The sequence below is a fragment of the Mauremys mutica genome, chromosome 4 (assembly GCF_020497125.1).
Source record: "Mauremys mutica isolate MM-2020 ecotype Southern chromosome 4, ASM2049712v1, whole genome shotgun sequence".
NCBI classification, from domain to species: domain Eukaryota; kingdom Metazoa; phylum Chordata; order Testudines; family Geoemydidae; genus Mauremys; species Mauremys mutica.
The window spans coordinates 67,304,848-67,328,006 of record NC_059075.1 but is presented as its reverse complement, the minus strand read 5'-3'; the positions used below and the strand labels follow the sequence as shown (position 1 = coordinate 67,328,006).

Genomic DNA, 23,159 nt, shown 5'->3' with positions numbered 1-23,159 from the left:
TAAAGAGGGCTAGTCTCCAGAGCTGTCAACTCAGCATCTTTCACTGGCACTATATTTACTTGAAAAACTCACTTGTAAGGAGGACTAACCCCTGCTTATTGCTTTAAAATCCTAGATCATGTGGCAGTGAATGGTGGTGGGATTTCCAATGTTGTCTTCCGGTAGGTGATGAGGGAACAGGCCCATCCAGTAATGGTGCCTCGAGTATCCAAATATGGGATAGTCTCCTCTTGCTAGACCTGAGTGTGCTAGAATTGCAGATTGTCTAATAGGCAAAAGGGAGATGCCTTAATTTAAGAAGCCGGCTTGGGAAAGCACCTGCTTCTTACTACTTAAAGCTTGACAACCTCCAGGCTTATGTGAAATGAGTTTGGTAACGACTCATTCACAGTTTCAAAGAGTGACCTTCCTAAATGGTTGAGCAGGGAGTGTTGCTACCAACTTCCATTGCCATTCCAAACAATTGCCCTTAACCAGAGGGAAGGCTGCCATAGTGTGGATTTTCAGAGAAAAAGTGGTCTGGGGAGACTCCAAGGGTAAAAGAAATTTAGTCTTGATGCTCAGCTCTCTTGCATGCCAGTGCCTGGAGTGGTTGTTGCAGTGGCCACTCATGGGAGCTGTCGCGCACTAGTGACTAGGGACATAAAAGGGAGTTGTGTGCAGTTTTCTCCCAAAGCTGGGTAAATGGGAGAGGGGAATAGTCTATTGGACTTGGCACAGGGCTCTAAGCCAGCCATTGGAGGCTCTAATCCTGTTTTTGTGACCTTGCCCAAGTTGCACAAGCCCTCTGCATTAGTTTCCTCATGGGTAAAATTGGGATAGAATTTCCCTGCTACATAGTGAATCACTCCTCAAATCCCTGTGTGTAAAATGCTTCTGTACATGAAAAGTCTAAGTACTATTTAATGTTGGCTTCAAAATGATGAGATGGAGAGTTTGGGGACCAGTTCAAACAATCTGGGATGCCTTGGGGAAGGGGAAAGAGAGGATTCTCCTTGCAACCTCCATTCCCCTCCCCCACCACAAGTATGTTTAAGGATATCATCAAAAGTTAGTTTTTCCCCCCTAACTTTATTTTTCCCCCATCCTCACCTGCCTCTGTCTGTTGCATTTTTCTACCTTAAAGTGGGTGCAGTCTTATTCATCCTGCCAACTTCCTGGCATGAATGTTTTATTTTTTATTTTTTCATCCTCTTTTCCTGAACAGTTTGCAGAGGCAACCTCCTATTTGTGTGTGCGCTTTATTTCTGGGAAAGGTAGGAAATGGTGGATGGGGGGTGAAATGGCAGGTGTTTTTTCCCATCTCATCACTCTTGCAGACAATCATTAAGATTTGGTCTTGTGCAGGGGTATGTGAATTATATTGATGTTGGTGTGGAACATAGCTATGTTTAGTGAACATAACATAGTGGGCTAATTAACTGGGCCATGGTGAAGTCTGTTTGCACGTCCCCCCCCCACCTTTTTTTTCCCTGGAGCTGAATTTCAGCATGTCCCCCATAAATTGTGCTTCAACATCGGGAATTAGAGACCTAGTGATGGTTTTGTTGTGTATGTTGGTGATGGTAGCTGGAGAGTTCTTGGGTGAGCCGCTTCAGCATTCATTGTACAGCACTTGGTCCCAAACATAAGAATGGCCATACTGGGACAGACCAATGGTCTGGCTAGTCCAGTATCCTGTCTTCCAACAGTGCCAGATCTTTCAGAGGGAATGAACAGAACAGGGCAATTACTGAGTGATCTATCTCCTTTGGTCCACTCCCAGCTTCTGGAGGCTTAGGACACCCAGAGCATGGGGTTGGATCCCTGTCCCTGACCATCTTGGCTAATAGACATGGATGGACCTATCCTTCATGAACTTACTTAATTTTTTTTTTGAACCCAGTTAAACTTTGGCCTTCATAACATCCCCTGGCAATGAGTTCCACAGGATGACTTAATTGTGTGAAGAAGTACTTCCTTATGTTTGTTTTAAACCTGCTATTAATTTCATTGGATGACTCCTGGTTCTTGTGTTGTGTGAAGGGGTAAGTAACACTGCCTTATTCACTTTCTCCACACCATTCATGATTTTTATAGACCTCTAGCATATCCTGCTTTAGTAGTTTCTTTTCCAAGCTGAGCAATCCGTCTTTTTAATCTCTCCTCACATGGAAGCTGTTCCATCCCCCTAATCATTTTTGTTGCCCTTCTCTGTATCTTTTTCATTTGCAGCATTGCTCTTTTTGTTTTTGTTTTTTGTTTTTTTGGAGATAGGATGACCAGAACTGCACAGCATATTCAAGGTGTGAGTGTACCATGGATTTATATACTGGCATTATATTTACGGCCATCTTGTCTATCCCTTTCCTAATGGTTTCTAACCTTGTTAAAACTCTTTTGACTGCTGCTGCACTTTGACCAGATGTTTTCAGAGAACTATCCACAATGACTCGAAGATCTTTCTTGAATGGTAACAGCTAACTTAGACTCCATTTTATATGTAGAGTTGGGATTGTTTTCCCCTGTGCATCCCACTGGGGGGGTAGCTCAGTGGTTTGAGCATTGGCCTGCTTAAACCCAGGGTTGAGTTCAATCCTTGAGGGGGCCATTTAGGGATCTGGGGCAAAAATCTGTCTGGGGATCAGTCCTGTTTTGAGCAGGGGATTGGACTAGATGACCTCCTGAGGTCCCTTCCAACCCTGATAGTCTATGATTCTATTTATCAACATTGAAATTCATCTGCCATTTTGTTGCCTGGTCACCCAGTTTTGTGAGATCCCTTTAACTCTTCAGTCTGCTTTGGACTTACAAAACTACTCAAGATACAGCAGTTATCATCTGCAAATTACACCACCTCATTGTTTACCCCTTTTCCCAGATCACTTATGAAAATGTTGAACAGGACTTGTCTCAGTACAGATCCCTGAAGGACACCACTATTTACCTCTCTTGGTTCTGAAAACTGACCACTTATTCCTACCTTTTGTTTCCTGTCTTTTATCCAGTTACTGATCCAGGAGAGGGCCTTCCCTCTTATTCCATGACTGCTTACTTTGCTTAAGAGCCTTTGGTGAGGGAGGTTGTCAAAAGCTTTCTGAAAATCCAAGTATGCTACATCCACTGGATCACCCTTGTCCACGTGTTTGTTGACCCTTTCAAATAATTCTAGTAGATTGGCGAGGCATGATTTCCTGTTATAAAAGCCATTTTGACTCTTCCCCAACAAATCATTCATTCATTTGTCTGATAATTCTGTTCTTTATTATAGCTTCAGACAATTTCCCTGGTACTGAAGTTAGGCTTACCAGCCTGTAATTACCAGGATTGCTTCTGGAGCGTTTTTTAAAAATTGGCATCACATTAGCTATTCTCCAGTCATCTAGTACAGAAGCTGATTTAAGTGGTAGTTTATATACCACACTTAATAGTTCTGCATTTTCATATTTAAATTCTTCAGAACTTTTGGGCGAATATCATCTGGTCCTGATGATTTATTACTGTTTGCTTAATCAGTTTATTCCAAAACTGCTTCTACGGAGACCTCAATCTGGAACAGTTCCTCAGATTTGTAACCTAACAAGAATGACTCAGGTATGAGAATGTCCCGCACATTCTCTGCAGTGAAGACAGATGCAAAGAATTCACTGAGCTTCTCAGCAATGGTCTTATCTTCCTGGAGTGCTCTTTCACCACCTTAATCATCCAGTGACCCAACTGATTGTCTGGCAGGATTCCTCCTCTGATGTACTTGGTATTTTCCCCTCTACAAGGATGTTAAGTGTAATACAGTATTGTCACTATTACTGGGTGGTTCAGCTATATTCAGATGCTGTGCTCCACTTAGATTAAATCAGGAATTCCCTCTCCTCTTGAGGGTGCCAGGAGTAGCTGCTCTAAGAAGCAATCATTAATGGTGTCTAGAAACTCTCTTGGTATCCCGTCCTGAGGTGACCTACACCTAGTCTCCCTAACATCCTCAGCCGTGAAGACTGAAACAAAGAATTTTAGTTTCTCCGCAATGACTTTATCATCTTTAAGCACTCCTTTTGTATCTCAATCATCCAGGGGCCCCACTGGTTGTTTAGCAGGCTTCCTACTTCTGATGTACTTAAAAAACATTTTGTTGTTACCTTTTGAATTTTCGGCTAGCCGTTCTTCAAACTCCTCTTTGGCTTTTCTTATTACGTTTTTACACTTAATTTGGCAGTGTTTATGCTCCTTTCTATTTACCTCACTAGGATTTGACTTCCACTTTTTAAAAGATGCCTTTTTATCTCTCTCTGCTTCTTTTACATGGTTGTTGAGCCATGGTGGCTCTTTTTTAGTTTTTACTGTGTTTCTTAATTTGGGGTATACATTTAAGTTGGGCCTCTGTTATGGTGTCTTTTAAAAAGTGTCCATGCAGCTTGCAGGGTTTTCACTTTAGTCACTGTACCTTTAATTTCTGTTTAACTAACCCCCTCATTTTTGCATAGTTCCCCTTTTTGAAATTAAATGCCATAGTGTTGGGCTGTTGAGATGTTCTTCCCACCACAATGATGTTTAATGTTGTTATATTATGGTCACTATTTCCAAGCGGTCCTGTTAGATCCCTTCTTTTAAAATAAGCCTGCTGGTGGCTTGTCCTCACACATTGAAGGAATACCTGGGAGTTCATCTGCACCTCAGCTGTATTTTCAAAGTTCATTCTTACTCCAAACAGGATAACCCCTGCTGGTATCCTGCCCCTGCAATCTTCTGATTAGCACTTTGCTCAGACTGTAAATGGGGGTCCATTGTGAACAATACAATACTCAATTTGCGTATGACCAGCCAGAGTGAAATAAGTCTCTCTTCTCCCATGCCTGCCAGGGAGATGTGGTTCACCTTTTGGTGACTTGCTTTAACTCACAGATCTAGATAACACTTTTTAGTATATATACATAACTCTTCACATGTTCCTATAGACGTCTCATAAGGATTATGATGGTTAGTGTGACTTTGTCACATAAGTGTCTAATGAAAGCCTTTCTCTGGCAGACTAGTAGATAAATGCCAGAACCAGGGGATCTCTAACTCTGATATATCCTTGTGCCCTCTGGCATCAAAAGGTCCTTCGGTCGCAGTGATGTTATGGAATACAGGGGTATATTGGTAGAGCTGCAGGAGGGACCCAGGATTGAAATTGAAATAGTAGAGGCTGCTGTAGACCAGGATTGAGCTGCCTTTTCAGAGTTCTGTGAGGGAAGATCACACACAGGAAACAGCTGCTCTATCCCTTGCTTGCTTAAGCCATTACTATATTTTCCTACTTCTCCAAAGTCCTGGGCTAGTGCCCTAGCCACTGGGCAATCCTCCTTACTCATGTCTGAGATAAGTGTGATTTGCTGGTAAGGAGGCAATTGAGACCAAAAGAGTGATTTCTTCTGTTGTTCCCTGAAGCACTGTTACAAGAAGGACAGAGTGGGCTCAGATGACTTGCATTCATTACTGTTGCCACAAAGAGCTTCAGAAAACCCTTCTCTGATGTTCTGGGCTCATCTTTCAGATAAAAACCATTTGTTTCCTCTCCAGAGTCCAGGGCATTACAACCAGAGGTGAATGAACCCACCTTAACATTGAGGTTCAGTCACAAGCTATCCAGATTTTTAGACACGTGTCTGAGAGCAATCTGAAAGTTGAGTGCTTCCAGAGAGCCCAGAAATACCACAGGAAAAGTCTCTCATAGCATTTCAGTACTTAAGGTCCTGGGCCCATTTGGAACCCAAAATGCAGAGAGACTAAAAATGGAAAATGAGTGGTCAGGAAAGTGGAAAATTCATCTGAAACTCAAAAATTAACTAAGGTCATTCTAGCTCTTAGTTCTAATTGTTTCACCCATCTCTAATCACAAGGGAAGGTGTAACACACAAGGTCAGAAAGTGGAGTTGCTTTGAACAAAACCAATGTCTATCACTTTTTCCTTCTGGGGTCCAGTTAGACTCAGTGGTAATCAAGAGGGCATCAGGTAGTGCCTCTCCTCTACTTGCCTGCTGTGATCAAGAAAAGTCCACACTACTACCATTTCAACCCTTCCATGTGGGTAAATTATTTCCCATCACAATAATTGTCAACACTTAACCCAGTGTAGTACAACCAGGCTGATGAAAAGTAAGTTTTATTCACAACACAATGTTTGATTTGATTTAATTGCATGCAATTAAGAATTAATTCATGTTGGGCAAAGTTGTAGGTTACTTTAAAGTGGTTTCTATTTCCAGTGTGGTGGTGTGTTTTTTTTCTTTCTGTTTTCTGTTTTTGGTGGTAATTCCTTTTCAAGCTGCATTGAACCTGCTGTGATCTGATCTTCCTAAATAACACAGACTGTACTGGGTAATCTGTACTGTTTTGCTGCTTAGTGCCATAGGGCTTGTTGCCATGGGCTCAGGGAGAATTACATTCTTCATAGTTTTCCCCAAGCAGGTTTTCAGAAAAGGTGGTTGAGGTTTAAACAAAATCAATTACAGACAAACTAAAGTGAGTGTTACTAATCGCATTGCTGCTTTGGGTGCATGGCTTGGTGTGGCTTTTCATGGCATGTCTCGTTTTGTCCCTTCTGTGTCCACTGTCAAAATTGGACCCCTTTACTTGGCAAGCTGGCATTCATGTGGTTGACAGCAATCCCAGAAAAGCAGCATTTTTTTTCAGTGCATTACTTTACTTGGAGTTTCTCCATTCCAAGAAGCAACTGCTGGCACAGTGGTCTATCAGCCCTGCTGTGGTACAGAGTGTGCTCTTAAATCTAGTGCTTCACTTATGCTTTTCTTAAGGTGACCTGAGGCTTGGGAGTTAAGCTGATACTGATTGAGCAAAAGACATTCCTGACATGTTCAGCAAGCTCACATTTTAACATCCTCCTATAGAAGGCTGATTTGATAGAACACTGTTTTATACCAGGGGTTCCCGCACAGTAACTTTATTCCTTACCAAACTAGCCATTCAGACAGGACTTCTGCATATTGCTTGTTCCTTAAAAGGGTGTTGTATTACAAAAAGGGGGTACCATCTCTCTGATTCCTTTTCCCTAGGGATGTCAAAATATTGGAGCCCAATTCTGCAAGATACTGATCAACTCATGCAAAGTACTGAATGAGTATCCTCTGCTCCCAATGACTTCTGTGGGAGCAAAGAATGTTCAGCACCTCACAGGGACTGAGCCCCAATTTTGTAGCATTTCTGATAGATTGCTTCTTTAGAATCCCCAACAGTAGAGCATCCCACACTCAAGAGGAGTTTCCTGAAGCAAACCAAAGACTATAGATTTCACTGTGGTCACATGTTGAGTATTCCTTACTTCTGTTTGGTATGCATTGTGTCAGAAAGATTGCAGTGGTTTTGTTACCAGTGAGGTGTGGTGTGGCTTCAAAAAGGATGTTGGAAAAATCTGAAGAGGATGTGGAAAAGAGTTACAAGAATGATTTGAAGTCTGAAAAACATGCTGTGATGGGTTCTCCTCCCCCCGTCCGGGTGCCACCTAGAACTGGGGTACCACTGAGCCCACCTGACCCACTAGCCTGGGTTCCCTTTACACTATACTGCTGTGACAGGCTCTCAAGCCTCTTCCAGCACACACAGAGGTAGGGACACACTCAGCTGCAGCTTCACACAGATGCTGAGATCAGCTCTGAATGGGAAGACTCAGCTAAGGAACTGCCTAGTTACTCAAGTGCACACCCCCTTTGAAGGGTAAACCCAAAATTTATATCCTCTTGCGCTGCGCAGGGAACTGTACAGTGTAAGCTCATGAAATTCGCCCCCTCTCTCAATGTGGAGGAATATATGCAACAGCTTTGTGTCCTCAGGATTTCCACACACTGGTTTTTAGACACAATAAAAACACATTAACTACAAAAGAGAGATTTTAAGCTATTATAAGGTATAGCAAACAGATCAAAGCAGATTACCTAGCAAATAAAACAAATACAAGCTAAGCGTAATATACCAAAGAAATTGGATATGTGTAGCAAATTCTCATCCTAAATGTTTTTAGGCAGATTGCAGAGATTCTTGAAGGCAAGCTGCACTTGCTTGCAGATTAAAACTCCAGATATTCCTTCCACAGGCTAGGAATCCCTCTAGTCTGGGTTCAACCCTTCTCCCACAGTTCAGTCCTTGTTTCTCACGTGTTTCCCTGACCAAAGGAGATGCTTGGAATCAGTGAAGAAGAACCATGATGATGTCACTCCCCTGCCTTAAGTAGCTTTTGCATATGGCGGGAATCCTTTGTCTCCCAGTTTTAGTTCTCGCCCCTTTCAATGGAAAAACACTGGTATTCTGTGATGGAGTCCAGTACCAGGGGACTTGGTCACATGTCTCTGTAGGGCCATAGCAGCCATGACTTGGAGGCTGTTTGTAGCATCCTCAGGAAAGCTCCCCAGTTGGAGATAAGCATTTTATTAGACCTATTGTTCTTCCTAATGGCCCTTCCCAGCCAACCATCTTGACTGGTTGCATTCTGTCTAGTGGGCATTCCCCAGGTATAAACACATTTGAAATAGAAAATATTATCTATGCATCTAACTTCAGATACCAAAATGATATATGCATACAAATAGGATAATCCTATTCAGTGAATTATAACCTTTTCAATAATATCTTACATGACCTAACTTCTATAAAATACATAAGTTATGCCATAATCCTATCATACATAATATTACTATGAAGAATATGGGGTGTAATGTCACACATGCCTCCTAGTGAAAGACTTGAGTTCAATCTATTCAGTTCACCCAAGAGAAGGTTAAAGGTGATTTTGGTATCTGTCTTCAAGTACCTACATGGGGGAGGATTTCTAATGATAGGTAGCTCTCTAAACTAGCAGAAAAAGGCATAATGAGATCCAGTGATGGGAAACTGAAGCTAGGTAATATTCAGACCAGAAATCAGGTGCAAGGTTTTTAAAGTGAGTAATTAACAATTGGCAGCACTTACCTAGGATGCAGTGGATTTTCCATCACTCGAAGGCTTTAAATAGAGACTGGATGCCTTTCTAAAAGGAATGCTATAGCTCAAACAGAAGTTATGGTCTTGATGCAGAAATTTTTGGATGAGGCCTGCGTTATACAGGAGGTTTGACTAGATCTATGCTCCTTTCTGGCCTTAGTAATCCATGAATCACTGTAGACCATCTTTATAGCTGGTTTTACAGTATCTGTTAGCTGCATCTGAATAAAACTGGAACTGGCACCATGTGTGCGTGCAGGCATGTACACCACATGTATAGAGTAGCTCCACTGTACGTTCTCTGCCTCTGCAATGTGCTCTGAAGACTGCAATTGTTTTCTTTTCTTGTGAAATGTTGTTCTGAATGTAAAAGGAATGTTTTTCTTGCCTCTCTCCCCCTGCTTCTCTTTTATTATTGAATGAGCCAGGAAATGTTTGTTTTTTGTTTCTAATCTGCTATTGGATATGAAGCAGTTATCAAACGCCCTGTCTGAACAGCAGTCACTGTGTCGTCTGAACATTGTTGTGTGTGTGTTTGTTTTTAGTGCAATGTTGCTCTGAGCTGTTCCAACTCCACATCAGGCACCCTAGTGCTCCTAGTTTTCCCTAACTCCAAAAAGACTGGTTGAAGCTAACTCAAAACTACTGTTCAGCCCCCTAATATCTACTTCACACATGCACATGTGACTAACTCCTCTCCCATTTCCAGTTTATTTTGTGGCAAACAACCCCTTGATTCTCTTTTGTCAAATCCATTGTGAAGGGGTGATCCAGCCAGCTTGTTAAAAGATTTTTAGAATGGTTCAGAATCTCATTCTGGCAACTCCAATGTGGTATTGAAGAGATCCCAACAATAGCTTCATTCTCTGGGCAAGAATTAAGAGGCAGAGGAGCCTGCCAGTGACTACAGTTTTAATGTTTTCATATTCTAATGAATTTGACAAGGGCAGGAATTTATTCATGGGGCCAGTGGCTGGAGTGTTAGCTTCTGTTTGATTTCACACATTGTACTGGGCGGGGGTAGGGTGGAGGATAGAGGGAGCCACTGTAGCAATTTTTAATTAATGTGGGTAACAGCGATAAAGCAATTTTTGTTGGGTGCATCCTTCCTGCTTTTCATTCTTCAATCAAGGCATAATGGAAATGGCATATCCCTTACTCCTGAAGAATAGAAATTGCGTCCTCTTGCCTAATTACTAAGTCAGGTAGGAGCAGGCTTCCTTTTTTAAAGTTAATTTGTAGTACATAGCATAGTTCTGAAAATCTGTAAACGCCTTGTTGGGTTCAATCTCTTCCCCCTCAGTAAACGCCTTGTTGGGTTCAATCTCTTCCCCCTCAGTCATTCCATATCATCATATCTGCTTGGGCTTAAAATATTCAACTGTCAGCCAGACAGATTCACAGTGGGTTCTGAAAGTCCAGCTATATCTTTGACTCCTACATCTTCACCAGTAATGAAGATTCTGGCTGGAACTTAACTAACAATTTTGTTGACAATGCATGAGACAGAACAGGATCCAGTGCTGTCCCCAATAACTGTTGATTTTCAAGGCTGAGGGGAGCTGAACTTTAAATGTTTCCAATAAAAGTGGATGATACTGAACATTTATAGGAAGATAACACCCAAATTTGATTCTGCATTTCCACAAGAAGCCAATCTGTGGCATAAGGTCAGTCTTTTTCTGGGAAACTTTTTATTAAGGCAAAGTTACCATAACATGTTAATGCTTTTTCTGACTGACCATGTTGTGTAGTCTGGCCATTGTGATTCACCCATAACTATCTCTCACCCTGCACAAAGTTGTGGATTAGATTTAAATAAGCATAAAAAATTCAGATATCAATTGGAAAGTACACAACTGTTTGGAAAGCATCAAGAACTCTCAAAATTCCTGAGATGCAGGAGCTAGGTAAAGATTTCTAACTATCACCTGGTTTGATTGGGGGGGGAAGCTGACCTTTTTCCAATTACCTGCCATTAGAAATGGTGCTAGACCATCTGCTTTCCTACCTTCCCTACAAATACTGAACATAGAAATATAAAGTGAGAATGAGATGGGTTACATTCTTCCAGGCTCATAATTTGCACTCTTTGGGTGCTGGACCAGCATTGTTCCGACTCCTAAACATTCTGTGGTCAAGTCTAGTGTCCTGGACCTTAATCTCCCAACATTGTGGTTTAGGTAAGCTTGAGGTTTCTAAAAGGTCTCTGTTCTCAATTTCCTGGGCAGTTGTCTGAGCCCCATGTGTGAGGGGGGGGGTAAAAGAGGCATAGGTGCTGGGTAAGCAAGGATACACAAGAGCTAAGGTTAGGAAGGCATTATGGAGGATACTTTGAGAAATGAAGTGTCAGTTATTGCTCTTTCCTTTCCTGAACAGGTGCAATGCCATACCTACACCGGATACTGTTGGTGTGTCACTCCCGATGGCAAACCCATCAGTGGCTCGTCTGTACAGAATAAAACTCCTGTATGTTCAGGTACTGTAGCGTGGGATTAAATAAGCATTTATTTGATTATTTAAAATATTGGTGGAAGAGAAAGGGAGGGAGAGGGGGAGCTGTTCTGTTCCTAGTGCCACTAGTTCAGTATTTGTGAGCGACTTTACCAACTTGCCAAACTTAAGTTGCAGCTGTGCCCACTACTCCTAATCAGTTGTGTGCACCCTCCCTAGCCATATGGCAGCTTGTGTTCTCAATCTCTCTCTCATGGTTGTGGCAGCTCCATTGTTGATTGGAGTGCAGACATGCAATGAGAGACTTACAGAAGATAGTTAAGGTAGGGAAGTGGAACCGCAGCCTGGAAAACAGGGATGGGCTATTTTTTTACTAAACTGTACTTCAGAGGATTTATGGGCATGTTTAAAGAATGGGGCAATACAGGTTTAACTATGGTAGACATGGTAAGTTCTTTGTGGGAAGTAAAGCTCAGCTACTATTCAGTTCATGCAGAAGGACAAGATAGTTAGAGCCTCTCTCGAGAGTTTCACCATTGCCTCCTAACACAATGGACACAACTTTCAAGTGAACTACTTTCACTCCAGTTTACTGACATGCTGACCCCTTTCGGTGTACATGGCTGCTGTTCCAGTTCCATGCAAGAGAGGGCTGCTAGATGTCAAGGTTTAGCACTACTTCTCTTACTCCAAGGAGAAAAAAAGTGAGTGGCTTGCAGCAATGCCTGGAAACACTATAAAACGAGCTTCATCCCAGCTATTCAAAGCACCATTGGCTCTACCCTTGTCTCTGGGGAGATGATCCCTTTAGAGGTGAGGGTGTCTTGGAGCGTCAGTGAATGTCCAGCAGAATGAACAGTGTGTGAGTATACACAGGTGATGGTGGAGTCTGGAGAAGATGGAGGAGAGAATTTCCTGCCCATGCCACTGAACTAGTGCTACTCTCCTTTGTATCATGGCTATACTATTGAAAGCTGGCAAACTGGGTGATTTAATGGCATCAAACTCCAACCATTGGGTCAGATGTGAGATAACTAGAGGTAGAGCACGAAGGCAGCAGTTCTATTAGTTTGCTGCTGTTAGAGTACTAGGGAGACCGTGCTCCAGTTTCTGCTATTGGTTACTGTAGCTAGATGGCGCACTGTAGGGTGAGAGTCTTGTACTTGAACACACAGAATTTTAATCTTTTACATTTAAAACTGATTACAGATGATAGCAGACCCTCTAAAGCCAAATACTTTAAATCTTTTAAAAAAAGATTTTTGGAGGCTGGTAAGGTGACTTGATGATGGGGTTGTACGTTAGCGGGGGAGGGATAGCTCAGTGGTTTGAGCATTGGCCTGCTTAAACCCAGGGTTGTGAGTTCAATCCTTGAGGGGGCCACTTAGGGATCTGGGGCAAAATCAGTACTTGGTCCTGCTAGTGAAGGCAGGGGGCTGGACTTGATGACCTTTCAAGGTCCCTTCCAGTTCTAGGACATTGGTATATCTCCAGTTATTACCTTATTATTACCATTTGGCCTTGGTTTTTCCCATCCTAATCTCTGGCTCCATGAGCTGGCAGTTAGCACATACAGCACCCTGGGATGGGTGACTGCTTTGTGTAGTTCATTAGCACCCAACTCTGATTTTGAAAAACATTGAGTCCCCATGACATCTCCTCACTAAAAAGTGGATTTGGAAATACTGTTTATGATCGATGTTGTGCTATGTTCAGAAGTGACCTATATACACTCCTCATACATCTATGGACTTGTGCCTGTTGATGTGCACACCCAAGGTGTTTATCTTGAATGTATTCTTCACACTCACCTTATTGTTTGTCCCTTATTCAGAATAGAACAGAAATTTAAACAATTTTTTTTCTTCTCTTATTTGGCATGATGTCAACAGATGGCATATGGTAATGAGGGAGCTTGGTGCATCATGCTATAAAATTGGGGAGGTCACGTTTCTGCCCAACCAGGAGTTACATAGATACCTGGCTAAGAATGCTGTAACTTGAGATATTAGATGTTTCACAGGCATGTTTTCATACTTGGTGGGAAATTATAAGTTTTGAATGATTTTCTATAGAAAATAAAATGCTACAGCAAATCGGCTTGCCTCAGAATATGATCTTCCTTTACATTTTCACTGTATAATTTGGTAGATTGGGTCTTTCTGATAGTGTTTTCCCCCCCCCCCCCATAAGATTCACTTTGTTGTCACCAGGAAACTTGGTCTGTTTTTTGTAGGACACTTAAAAGCCCCTAGACCCTGTTGTATTTGTGTTTCCCACTGCTAATTCTAGAACAGCAGATTACTGACACATTTATTCAGAAGGATGGGATTCTCCCTTAAGAAGAGCCCATATACTACTTAAGATCTGACCATGAGGCTTATGTAGGTCCTGCACAAGCCCTTTGCTCTAGGATAAACTTTACCCATAGAGCTCAGTTACTTTTTTTTATTTTTTAATTTATATTTTTTGGTCTCACATATGCAAGCCAGTGAAAGAAACAGAAATGGCCAAGCTGCATATCTTCAGTTTGGCTATTGAAGGGGTTTAGGTACAGGGAGCACTGTGCTCTTGATTTGATCCTTTTGTATTTGAAAACAGAGCTTTTCCTTTTAACTTTCACACTTCTGAGAGAATTGCCCAAATAGCCATTGTCTCTGATTACTTTTTTAATGTGAAATTGTTTGTTTGAGAGTGCCTCTTTCAAACTAAAGAAATAAATACAGGACGTTATCTTTCACATGAAGATTAGGTGGTGGGGTTTTTTTGTTGTTTTTTTTAAAACCCCACCACTTTAAAATTAAATCCTGTCAGTAGTTCAGGGTCCTGTTTCCTCAATGACAGCTGGTGACATTCAGGGGTGGACTGAGACTGGGTAAATCCAGGCCCCATTTAGAGCTCTCCTCCCCAAACGTACTGTCTCTGCTCAGATTGTCTTTCCCAGCCACCTGACTCTTCCTCCCTGACACTTACAAATTGACTCCTCCTCTCATATCCCCTGTTCACAGTGACTTACTGATCATGCCCCAGAACCCCCTTGGATTTACTCATGGTTTCTTACTGACTTGCTGCTACGTTAAGCCCCTTCAAACCACTGAGTCCAGATACTAAGGCCTTGTCAGCACTATGGAGTTTGGTCGATGCAAGTTTAAGCCAACAATCAAAAAACGGTATAATTACATCATTTTGTGCATGTTCACACAACACTCCTTCTGTTGGCAGAGTGCATCCACTCTTGGTGTTGACAGTGAGAGCCGTGTACTGTGGGTAGCTGTCCCACTGTGCTACTCGCCACCTTCTGCAGCTAAGAGTTGTGGGAAGGCAGAATGGATCACAGTGCATCATGGGTGTGGGCTCAGTGTTCCATGATGCAGTTCTTTCCATCCCAACATTTCATGGGCTTCTGACTGCATTTGGCAGCATTTTCCAACAGCCCCCTGTTTACTCTGCGCCCACCATCTCTGTCTGAAAGGTTGGATCCTGCATTGCTCTCTACTGTTGTGGTCACTGTTATGGACACGTTGCGGCTGGTCATGCAGTATATCATGAGCTCCCAATCTGAACAGGAATCTGAGGTGCCTGGCCTGCTGTGTGCCTTGAAAAGAAATAACACCAGATTACTTTGGGCTTTCACAGAGCAGCTGAACATGGTGGAGCATCACTTTTGGGCTTAGGAAACAAGCACTGAGTGGTGGGATCGCATCATTATGCAGGTCTGGGATGGCAAGCAGTGGCCGCAGAACTTTCAGATGTGGAAAGCCACCTTCCTGGAACTGTGTGCAGAGTTTGCCCCAGCCCAACAGCACAAGGATATCAAAATGAGAGCTGCCCTGTCGGTGGAGAAGTGCATGGCGTTCACTGTGTGGAAGTTGGCGACTCCAAATTCCAAACTGATTTGCAACCGACCAGTAGCAGTCAGGAAGTCAACCGTTAGGGCTGTGTTAATGCAAGACAATTAATCACATCCTGCTACAAAGGATTGTGACTCTTGGCAATGTGCATGAAATAGCAGATGGCTTTGCAGCAATGGGATTCCCTACCACTGGAGCGACGATAGATGGCATGCATATTCCAATTTTGGCCATGGACCATCTTGCGATGGCGTATGTCAATAGAAAGGGGTACTTCTCTGTGGTATTGCAGGTGCTTGTGGATCACTGTGGCCGTTTCAAGACCTCAGTGTGAGGTGGTCCGGGAAGGTGCATGACGCTGGCATCTTAAGGAACACTGGCTTGCACAGAAAGCTCCAAGCAGGGACTTCCTTTCCAGACCAGAAGATTCCAGTGGGGGATGTTGAAATGCTCAGAGTGATCCTGGGAGACCCAGAGTACCCCTTACTCCCATGGCTCATGAAGCCTTACAAGGAACAATTCAACAATAGCTTGAGCAGGTACAGAATGACCACGGAATGTGCCTTTGGCCGATTTAAAAGCGTGCTGATGCTGCCTTTATGGCAGATTAGACCTAACTGAGGAAAACATTCCCATGGTCATAGCAGCCTGATGCGTGCTCCATAATATTTGTGAAGCTAAGGGTGAAAAGTTTTCCCAGAATGGAGCACGGAGGCAGATCATCTGTCTTCTGAATTTGAGAAGCCAGATACTAGAGCTATTAGAGGGACACAATGGGGGGCTATTCGAATCAGGGAAGCTCTGAGGCAATGTTTTGATAATGAAAGACACGTTGCTGGTGCTCTATATGGCACTCTGCCATGCTTAAGTTGATGTCTTGTATGAAAATTATGGTGATTCCTGACTAGGATTTGTAGTCAGCCAGATGATCAAACTGCCACTATTGGCAGCAACCACTGTGTGTAGAAGACAAATGAAGATTGGTTATCTTTCAGAGTTTGTTTTTATTAAATACCAATTAACACACACAAGGCTTGTTGGGCGGAGCAGTGTAGGCTCTCAGAACTGTGCATAAGTCCAGCTATCATTTGGAAGCTGTCTGAAGGTGTGGAGTGAACAGGGTACTGAGACGGTCCAGGAAGTTGCAGGGAATGTGTGGGAGTAGTTTTTGGAGGGCACAGAAAGCAGTTTTTTGTATCGGCTGCGAGGTGGGGAGGGGAGGGGGAGAGGCAAGCATGCATGTGTTCTGCCTGGAATGTGATTAGGGACTTCAACATCTGTTTGCACCTCCATCACTTTTATCATCCACTCCTGGCCCTTTACAATTCACTCATCACTCTCCTTTCTGTCCTGCCTTTCTATTTTAAATTTTTCCTTCAGAGTCTCTTTCTTCCACTCCCTGTGCTCTTTTCTGCCCCCGCGCCCCCACCTATGAGGATTGGAGGCGGCTCCCGGGCAGGGGGGAAGAGGGCTCCATGGGTTGCCTCCAGGCACTGCCCCCCGCAGCTCCCATTGGCTGGGAACAGGGAACCACAACCAATGGGAGCTTCAGGGGAGTTACCTGGAGGCGCGGCAAGGGCAGCACACGTGGAGCCCTCCACCCCCCCCTCTCCCAGGGGCTGCAGCGCTTCTGGGAGCGGCTCAGGGCCGGGACCAGGGACAGGGCAGGCATGCAGGGAGCCTGCCCTGGCCCCGGTGTGCGCTGCTGCCACCCCTGGAGTCGCTTGAGGTGAGCAGTGCCAGGCCGGAGCCCAAACCCCTCCTGCACACTCCCCAACTCCCTGCCCTAACCCCCCTGCCTGCACCTCATACCCCTCCTGCACCCCAGCCCCTTACCCTGAGCCCCCTCATACATCCCTCCTCTGCCCCAATCCCTTGCCCTGAGTCCCTTGCCCTGAGTCCCTTCATACACACCGCACCCCTCCTGCACCCCAACCCCCTGCCCCACATACAATTTCTCCACCCAGATGTTGCCCTCGGCCCAAAAAGTTTGCCCACCCCGTCCTAGAATGATGTTCACTTTTTTTTTTTTTTTTTTTTTGCAACAGTGTTACACTGTTGACTCATATTTAACTTGTGGTCCACTATGACCTCCTGATCCCTTTCTGCAGTGCTCCTTCCTAGGCAGTCATTTTCAATTTTGTATGTGTGCTACTGTATGTGTGCTTCGTTCCTAAGTGGAGTACTTTGCATCTGTCCTTATTGAATTTCATCCTATTTACTTCAGACCATTTCTCTAGTTTGTCCAGATCATTTTGAATTTATAATCCTATCCTCCGAAGCACTTGCAACCCTTCCCAGTTTGGTATCGTCCACAAACTTTGTGTACTCTGTATGCCATTATCTAAATCACTGATGAAGATATTGAACAGCACCAGACCCAGAACTGATCCCTGCAGAACCCCACTCATTATGCCCTTCCAAAAGAGGAAAAGAAGTCCTGACTCACCACGCCACTGGACAACCCTGCAGCGTGCTCTACATCGTCCTCCAACTCAACCTTCTAGTCTACAACTTCATCCTTGAGGTTGAGTCTGCTGTCTGCCACCACCAGCCCCGCGGAAGTATCCACGGGGCTCTTGGCAGTAGAGGTGGGGTCACCACCAAGGAAGGTATCCAGTTTCTTATAGAAGCAGCAGATCTTCAGCACCAAAGCTATGGTTTGCCTCCCTTGCCTTCTAGTAGGCTTGTCTCAGCTCCTTTATCTTTGTATGGCACTACTGCACGTTCTGTTCATAGCCCTTATCCCCCACACCATGAGAAATCTAACCATAGGTATCAAAATTCCTATGGCTGGAGCGGAGCTGGGACTGCACAGCTTCCTCCCCCCCAGAGCCAGTAGATCCAACAACTCAGCGGGAGATCTACTCCAAGCGGGAGAACATTTGCCCCATGGAACAGACATGGTCAGCTGGGAAGATGGGATGTAAACTGTCCACGCCGAGCAAACAGGAAGTGGAATTTCAAAAATTCCCAGGTCTTTAAAGGACAGGGGATGGGACAGATGCCTGTGTACCTGGGTGCAGGGCAGTGGAGTTCAAAGTGCTGACCAGAGTGCTCGGGATGGGCATTGTGGGACACCTCCTGGAGGCCGTTTACGGTGACATAAATGAGCGTAGTGTCTACACTAACACTTTGTCAATATTAACTTTGCTGCAAAAAGCTCTACACCTCTTGTCAAGGTGGCTTTATTTTGCCGGCAAAGCAGGAGAGTTTTGTTGGCAGAAGGAACATTGTAGTGTGTACACCTCTGCTTTTTTGTCGACAAAACTATGTACTGTAGACAAGGCATAAGGATCACTTGTTTAATGTGACCCTGATTTGACCGCCTTAATGCGTAAAACTGTTCCTTGTGCTGCCATAAGTGTTTGCCATGGACTCCTACAGTGGAGTCTTAGAACCCTAGATGGGGTTGCTGGAAGGTAAAAACAACCCCTGGGGATTAGGCTACTGAAGTATATTTGTGTGACTGTGTATGTGCTGTTTGGTCATGCTGCCTCTAAACAAACCATGTCTTGATATCTTTTTGTTTTGTTTTGTTTTTGTTTCTCTACCTTTAAGGTTCAGTAACTGATAAGCCATCGAACCAGGGTAACTCGGGAAGGAAAGGTGAGTGAAGTTCTGTGCTTCAATAAAGTGTGTGTTGGATTAGGGTTGCCCAGCCAAACCTCTTGAGACCTGATAAAACTTCTGTTTTAAAACAAAGCCCAAGAGAGAGTCTTGCGCGTATTCCAAAAGCATGTGGAATAAGGTGGCATCAAATCCAGTACACTGCCCTCATGGGATAGAACTCTGTTTTTATGAGGAGGACAGGGTTTGTAGAGTCCCCTGGAGGGGCAACAGATTCATTTGTTTGCTTTTGCTTTTATTTTTGACACTTATTTATTAAGCTCACCCAGAAACAGATGCAGTCTAGTGGTGAGCGCAGAGGACTAGGAGCCACGAGCAATGATGTGATACTTGTGGCAAGTCAAATAAGGTGAGATTTTTCAAAAGTGTCTGCCAGGTAAAACTTCCACTGAGTTCAGTGGAAACAGATTTCGGCTGAATGCTTGTGAAAATGGTACCCCAAGCCCTTTGCTGCTACATGAATTCTTTTGTGGAAAGCATTAAACAGAAGACTTCTCTGCCACCCCTTCATCCCCCTAATAGCTCCCTTCTTTTCCACACCACATCCTCCCTGAGCTAAAGACTAGAAATGTCACCTACTCCTAAATTGTTATACGCATTCCTTGCCTTGTAAAAACCAGTTTGAAAAATCTTGAACAGGATAATAAATGCTGACGGGATGGGGGAACAGTAGGTGTTAATGGGAAATCATTGAGTCCCATCCATCCCTGCCATACATCCCAGCCCCCAGTTCAATGTCATCTTCTCAGTTTCTCCTTCAAGAAAATGGCTGGTGGTGGGGATGAAGGCCACTTCCTTGGAAAAAGCTCCTGCTATGATAGCTGAAGCAGCATTCTTATTTTTTTCTTTTCTAAACCAATAACCTTTGATGCTTTGATTCCCAAGAAAATGCCTGCCTCAAGGAGGTTAAAAAGTCAGAGAAGATTTTTTTTTTCCATGGAAGGCTGTCAAACTAGTCTCTAAAACCACTTAAAATGGTAGACATTTGCCTTTAAATTGTTGACCTTTATTTGACGAGGTTTTGGAGAAAGGGGGACATTGTATTTTTAGTCAAATCAATATAAATTTCAAGAATGCATTTCTTCTCTCTCCATGTACATTCCGCATCATATATTGCACATGTAGGGCATTTCTTAGCAAGATATTATGTGGCTCAGCTTGAGGCAGGGGAAAAAAGAAGTGCATGGAAAATATTTGGCTTTTCTCAGATAAAACAACGCAGAATAATACTGGTCAACCTGCTTCTTATTTTAGGCAAAGACATATCTCTGTAAACCTGTAATTGTGTTAAATCTGAAGCCCTGTATAATATGAAATATTAATAATGTATGTTCAGGTGCCTTGTAGGTCTAGCCTTAAGTACAGGCAAATCAAGTTGCTGTTTGGGGCATGGATTATCATAGACCCCTTGGAAACTTGCAATTCTGTCCTAGTCTCATCTGCTGACCACAGGGCTAGAGTGTGAGGCAGTTCGTATCACTCTAATTTCCACTGGGCAGAAGGAGCAATGGGAAGAAAACCTGTGCTCTTTCTTCTCCGTTCATCCCATTATATAGCAACTTTGGGGCAGGAGGGAATGAGCGAGGAGGTACAGTAACTCCTCACTGAGAGTAGTCCCCTCCCAGTTAACGTTATTTCGTTGTTATCTTGCTGATCAGCTGGGGAACATGTTTGATTAAAGTTGCGCAATGCTCCCTTATAATGTCGTTTGGCAGCTGCCTGCTTTGTCCCCGGCTTGCAGGAAGAGCAGCCCGTTGCAGCTAGCTGGTGGCGGCTTGGAACCAGGGTGGACCGACATCCCACCATCAGCTCTCTGCTCCCCTAAATTCCCTGTGCGGAAGCTGCCCAGCAGGCTATCAATTGCTGGCAGTTCAGCTGTCCCACCCCCCCACTCCCATGTGCTGCTCCTGCCCTCTGCCTTGGAGCTGCTTCCAGGAGCCTCCTGCTTGCTGTGCGTGGGGGGGGGGGAAAGAAGAGGGGCTAATGTCAGGGTCTCCCTCTCCCCCTGCACCCCACCTACCCCATCTCCATGGGTGGGGAACGACACGACAAGACTCAGGACGGAGGGAGCTTCCTGGGAGCAGCTGCTGTCTCAACTTGCTGATCTACTTAACAAGGCAGTGTACTTAGAGTAGGGTCAGGGTACTTAAAGGGGAAATGCGCATCTCTCTCACACACACAGGGTATGTGTCGCTGTCTCCCCTCCCTCCATTCGTGCTGTCTTCTAGAGTGTGATGCTACATTAACAACAATGGGTTAACCCTTGAGGACTCAGCCAAAAGCTAGTTCATCATTTAGCAGTAATCATCATTGCTGTGTACAGTATTAAATTGTTTGTTTAAAACTTACACTGTATATACACGCACGCGTGCACACACACACACACACACATACACGTGTGTGTATATGTATATATGTATGTATAAAAGTGTGTGTGTGTGTGTGTGTGTTGGAAAAAAAAGTTTCCCTGGAACCTAACCCGCCCCCCACCATTTACATTAATTCTTATGGGGAAATTGGATTAACTTAACATCATTTCGTTTTAAGTCGCATTTTTTCAGAGACCCTGTCTGTTAGAATCACATATTGCTTCTCCTTGTCATTGGTGCTCTGCAGAGCACCATTGCAAGAATATGCTGTACCCAGTCATGTGGCCGCAGAACCATTTTGAGCTGTAGCTGACAGTTTAGGGGGAAAGTCCAGTTCTCTCCAGCCCAACATTCCATAGACCCAATATAAATACCCCAACCTCTCTAAACATACCTCTGTTCCTGTCTACTTATGCAGTCATGCAACCAACTTCTCCCTTTTCTCCATGTTAGTAAGCAAAGGCTTGTACATAGTTCTATAGCATCACTAGCTAAGTTGTAAGACCCATGAGTGAGTCTTGAGGCGGGGGGAGATGTTTCACTGTTTTGTTTTTGTTTTGTTTTTAAAAAAAGATGTTTCACTGTGTTTTGGTTCAGTTAAGAGTGGGGAGGGAAGCTAGAAGAGATACGGCTTTCAAATGAAGATGAAAATGTAAGCTGACACTGTTTCTCCTGGATACTGTTATGTTTAGGTCATTCTTTTACTCACCTGGATAAAGGAAACTAGGCTTGATTTATAATTAAGGCTCAGCAGAATAATGCAAAGCAAGGGTAAATATGTTCTGGATGAGCTGTCTGCCATATCAACATGAATAGTGTTTAGCAATTTAAATTCCTGTTTCACTTTTATAAGCTACATTACCATGGAGTATAATATTCAAGAGCTGTTTTGTTTCCCTTTGCAAAAGCTGGAGACAGTATTTGAGATTCCTCCAAGTTGGGAAAGGTCCTATGATGTTAGTGAAATGTAACCCCTGGTAACACCAGAAGAGGCTTATCCTGCGATGAGATCACTAAGATTTCTAGCTCTACTAAGTGGAAACAATGAAAAGTGCTGAGCCTTGTACAAGATGCACAAAACTATACTCTTTGGGCAAACAGCCTCCCAGATCAGAATGGGGAAGACACGGCATGCTGGGGAAGCCAGGAGTCACTTGGAGGTGTTTTTATTCTTTAAATGTTTTGACCTGGCTCCCTTTGCATTGGCTCCATGGAAGAAGTGAGGCTTAAAGGACTTGGACATAGGAAGGCAAATCTGCGTTCTTGACAGGGACTGTCACTCCCCCTCTTGAGGGTGGTTCCCCCATGAGTGCTGCCTCCCGAAGTCTCTTATGTTAGCTGCACAACCTATCTTGGAAGAGGCAGAGGAATAAGGGGAGAACACACTCCACAACCACTCACACCTAGAGTCCTTCTAAACAGATAGCAGGTGAATTAGTGCCACTGTACTCAGGGGTTTACCGTCAGTATGCTAAGCTTCTGTTTGGAGAGTTCCATTTATTTAAAGTAATCTAAAACTATCCTCCCTTGGGTTTGCCTGAGGAGTGTAAGTCCTAGATGAACTAGCTGATGTCTATACGACGGTGCTGTAGACATTTGCTACAGCAACAGAAGAGTTTTTCCATCACTCTAGTAAATCCACCCCTTTGGGAGGAAGAATTCTTCCATCAACCTGGCGGGGTCTATGCTGGTTGGGGTTTAGGTTGGATTAACTTAATGTGAATTCTTCCTTCTCCTGAGCAGCACAGCTAGATAGTCCTAAATTTTGAGTGTAGACCAGGCTTAATAACATTTAGACTCAGGTGGAGAGTCCCACACAATGGAAGGGGGTTAATAAGCTGAAATGTGGTGATTCCCTGCTGATGTACACATTCACTGGTCCCTTCTGGGTTCCATAATGTGGAAATCC

The 23,159-nt window shown here is 43.8% G+C and overlaps 1 protein-coding gene across 2 annotated transcripts in view; it reads left to right on the top strand.

The window, feature by feature from the left end:
* The window catches only part of SMOC1 (SPARC related modular calcium binding 1), a 184,413-nt gene that overhangs the window by 75,441 nt on the left and 85,813 nt on the right, over nucleotides 1-23,159 (top strand). For both annotated transcript variants that reach the window (XM_045014174.1, XM_045014172.1), the window contains exons 4-5: nucleotides 11,326-11,425; nucleotides 18,813-18,860. In XM_045014174.1, the coding sequence (XP_044870109.1) occupies nucleotides 11,326-11,425; nucleotides 18,813-18,860 (148 nt within the window). The remainder of the gene's footprint in view (nucleotides 1-11,325; nucleotides 11,426-18,812; nucleotides 18,861-23,159) is intronic.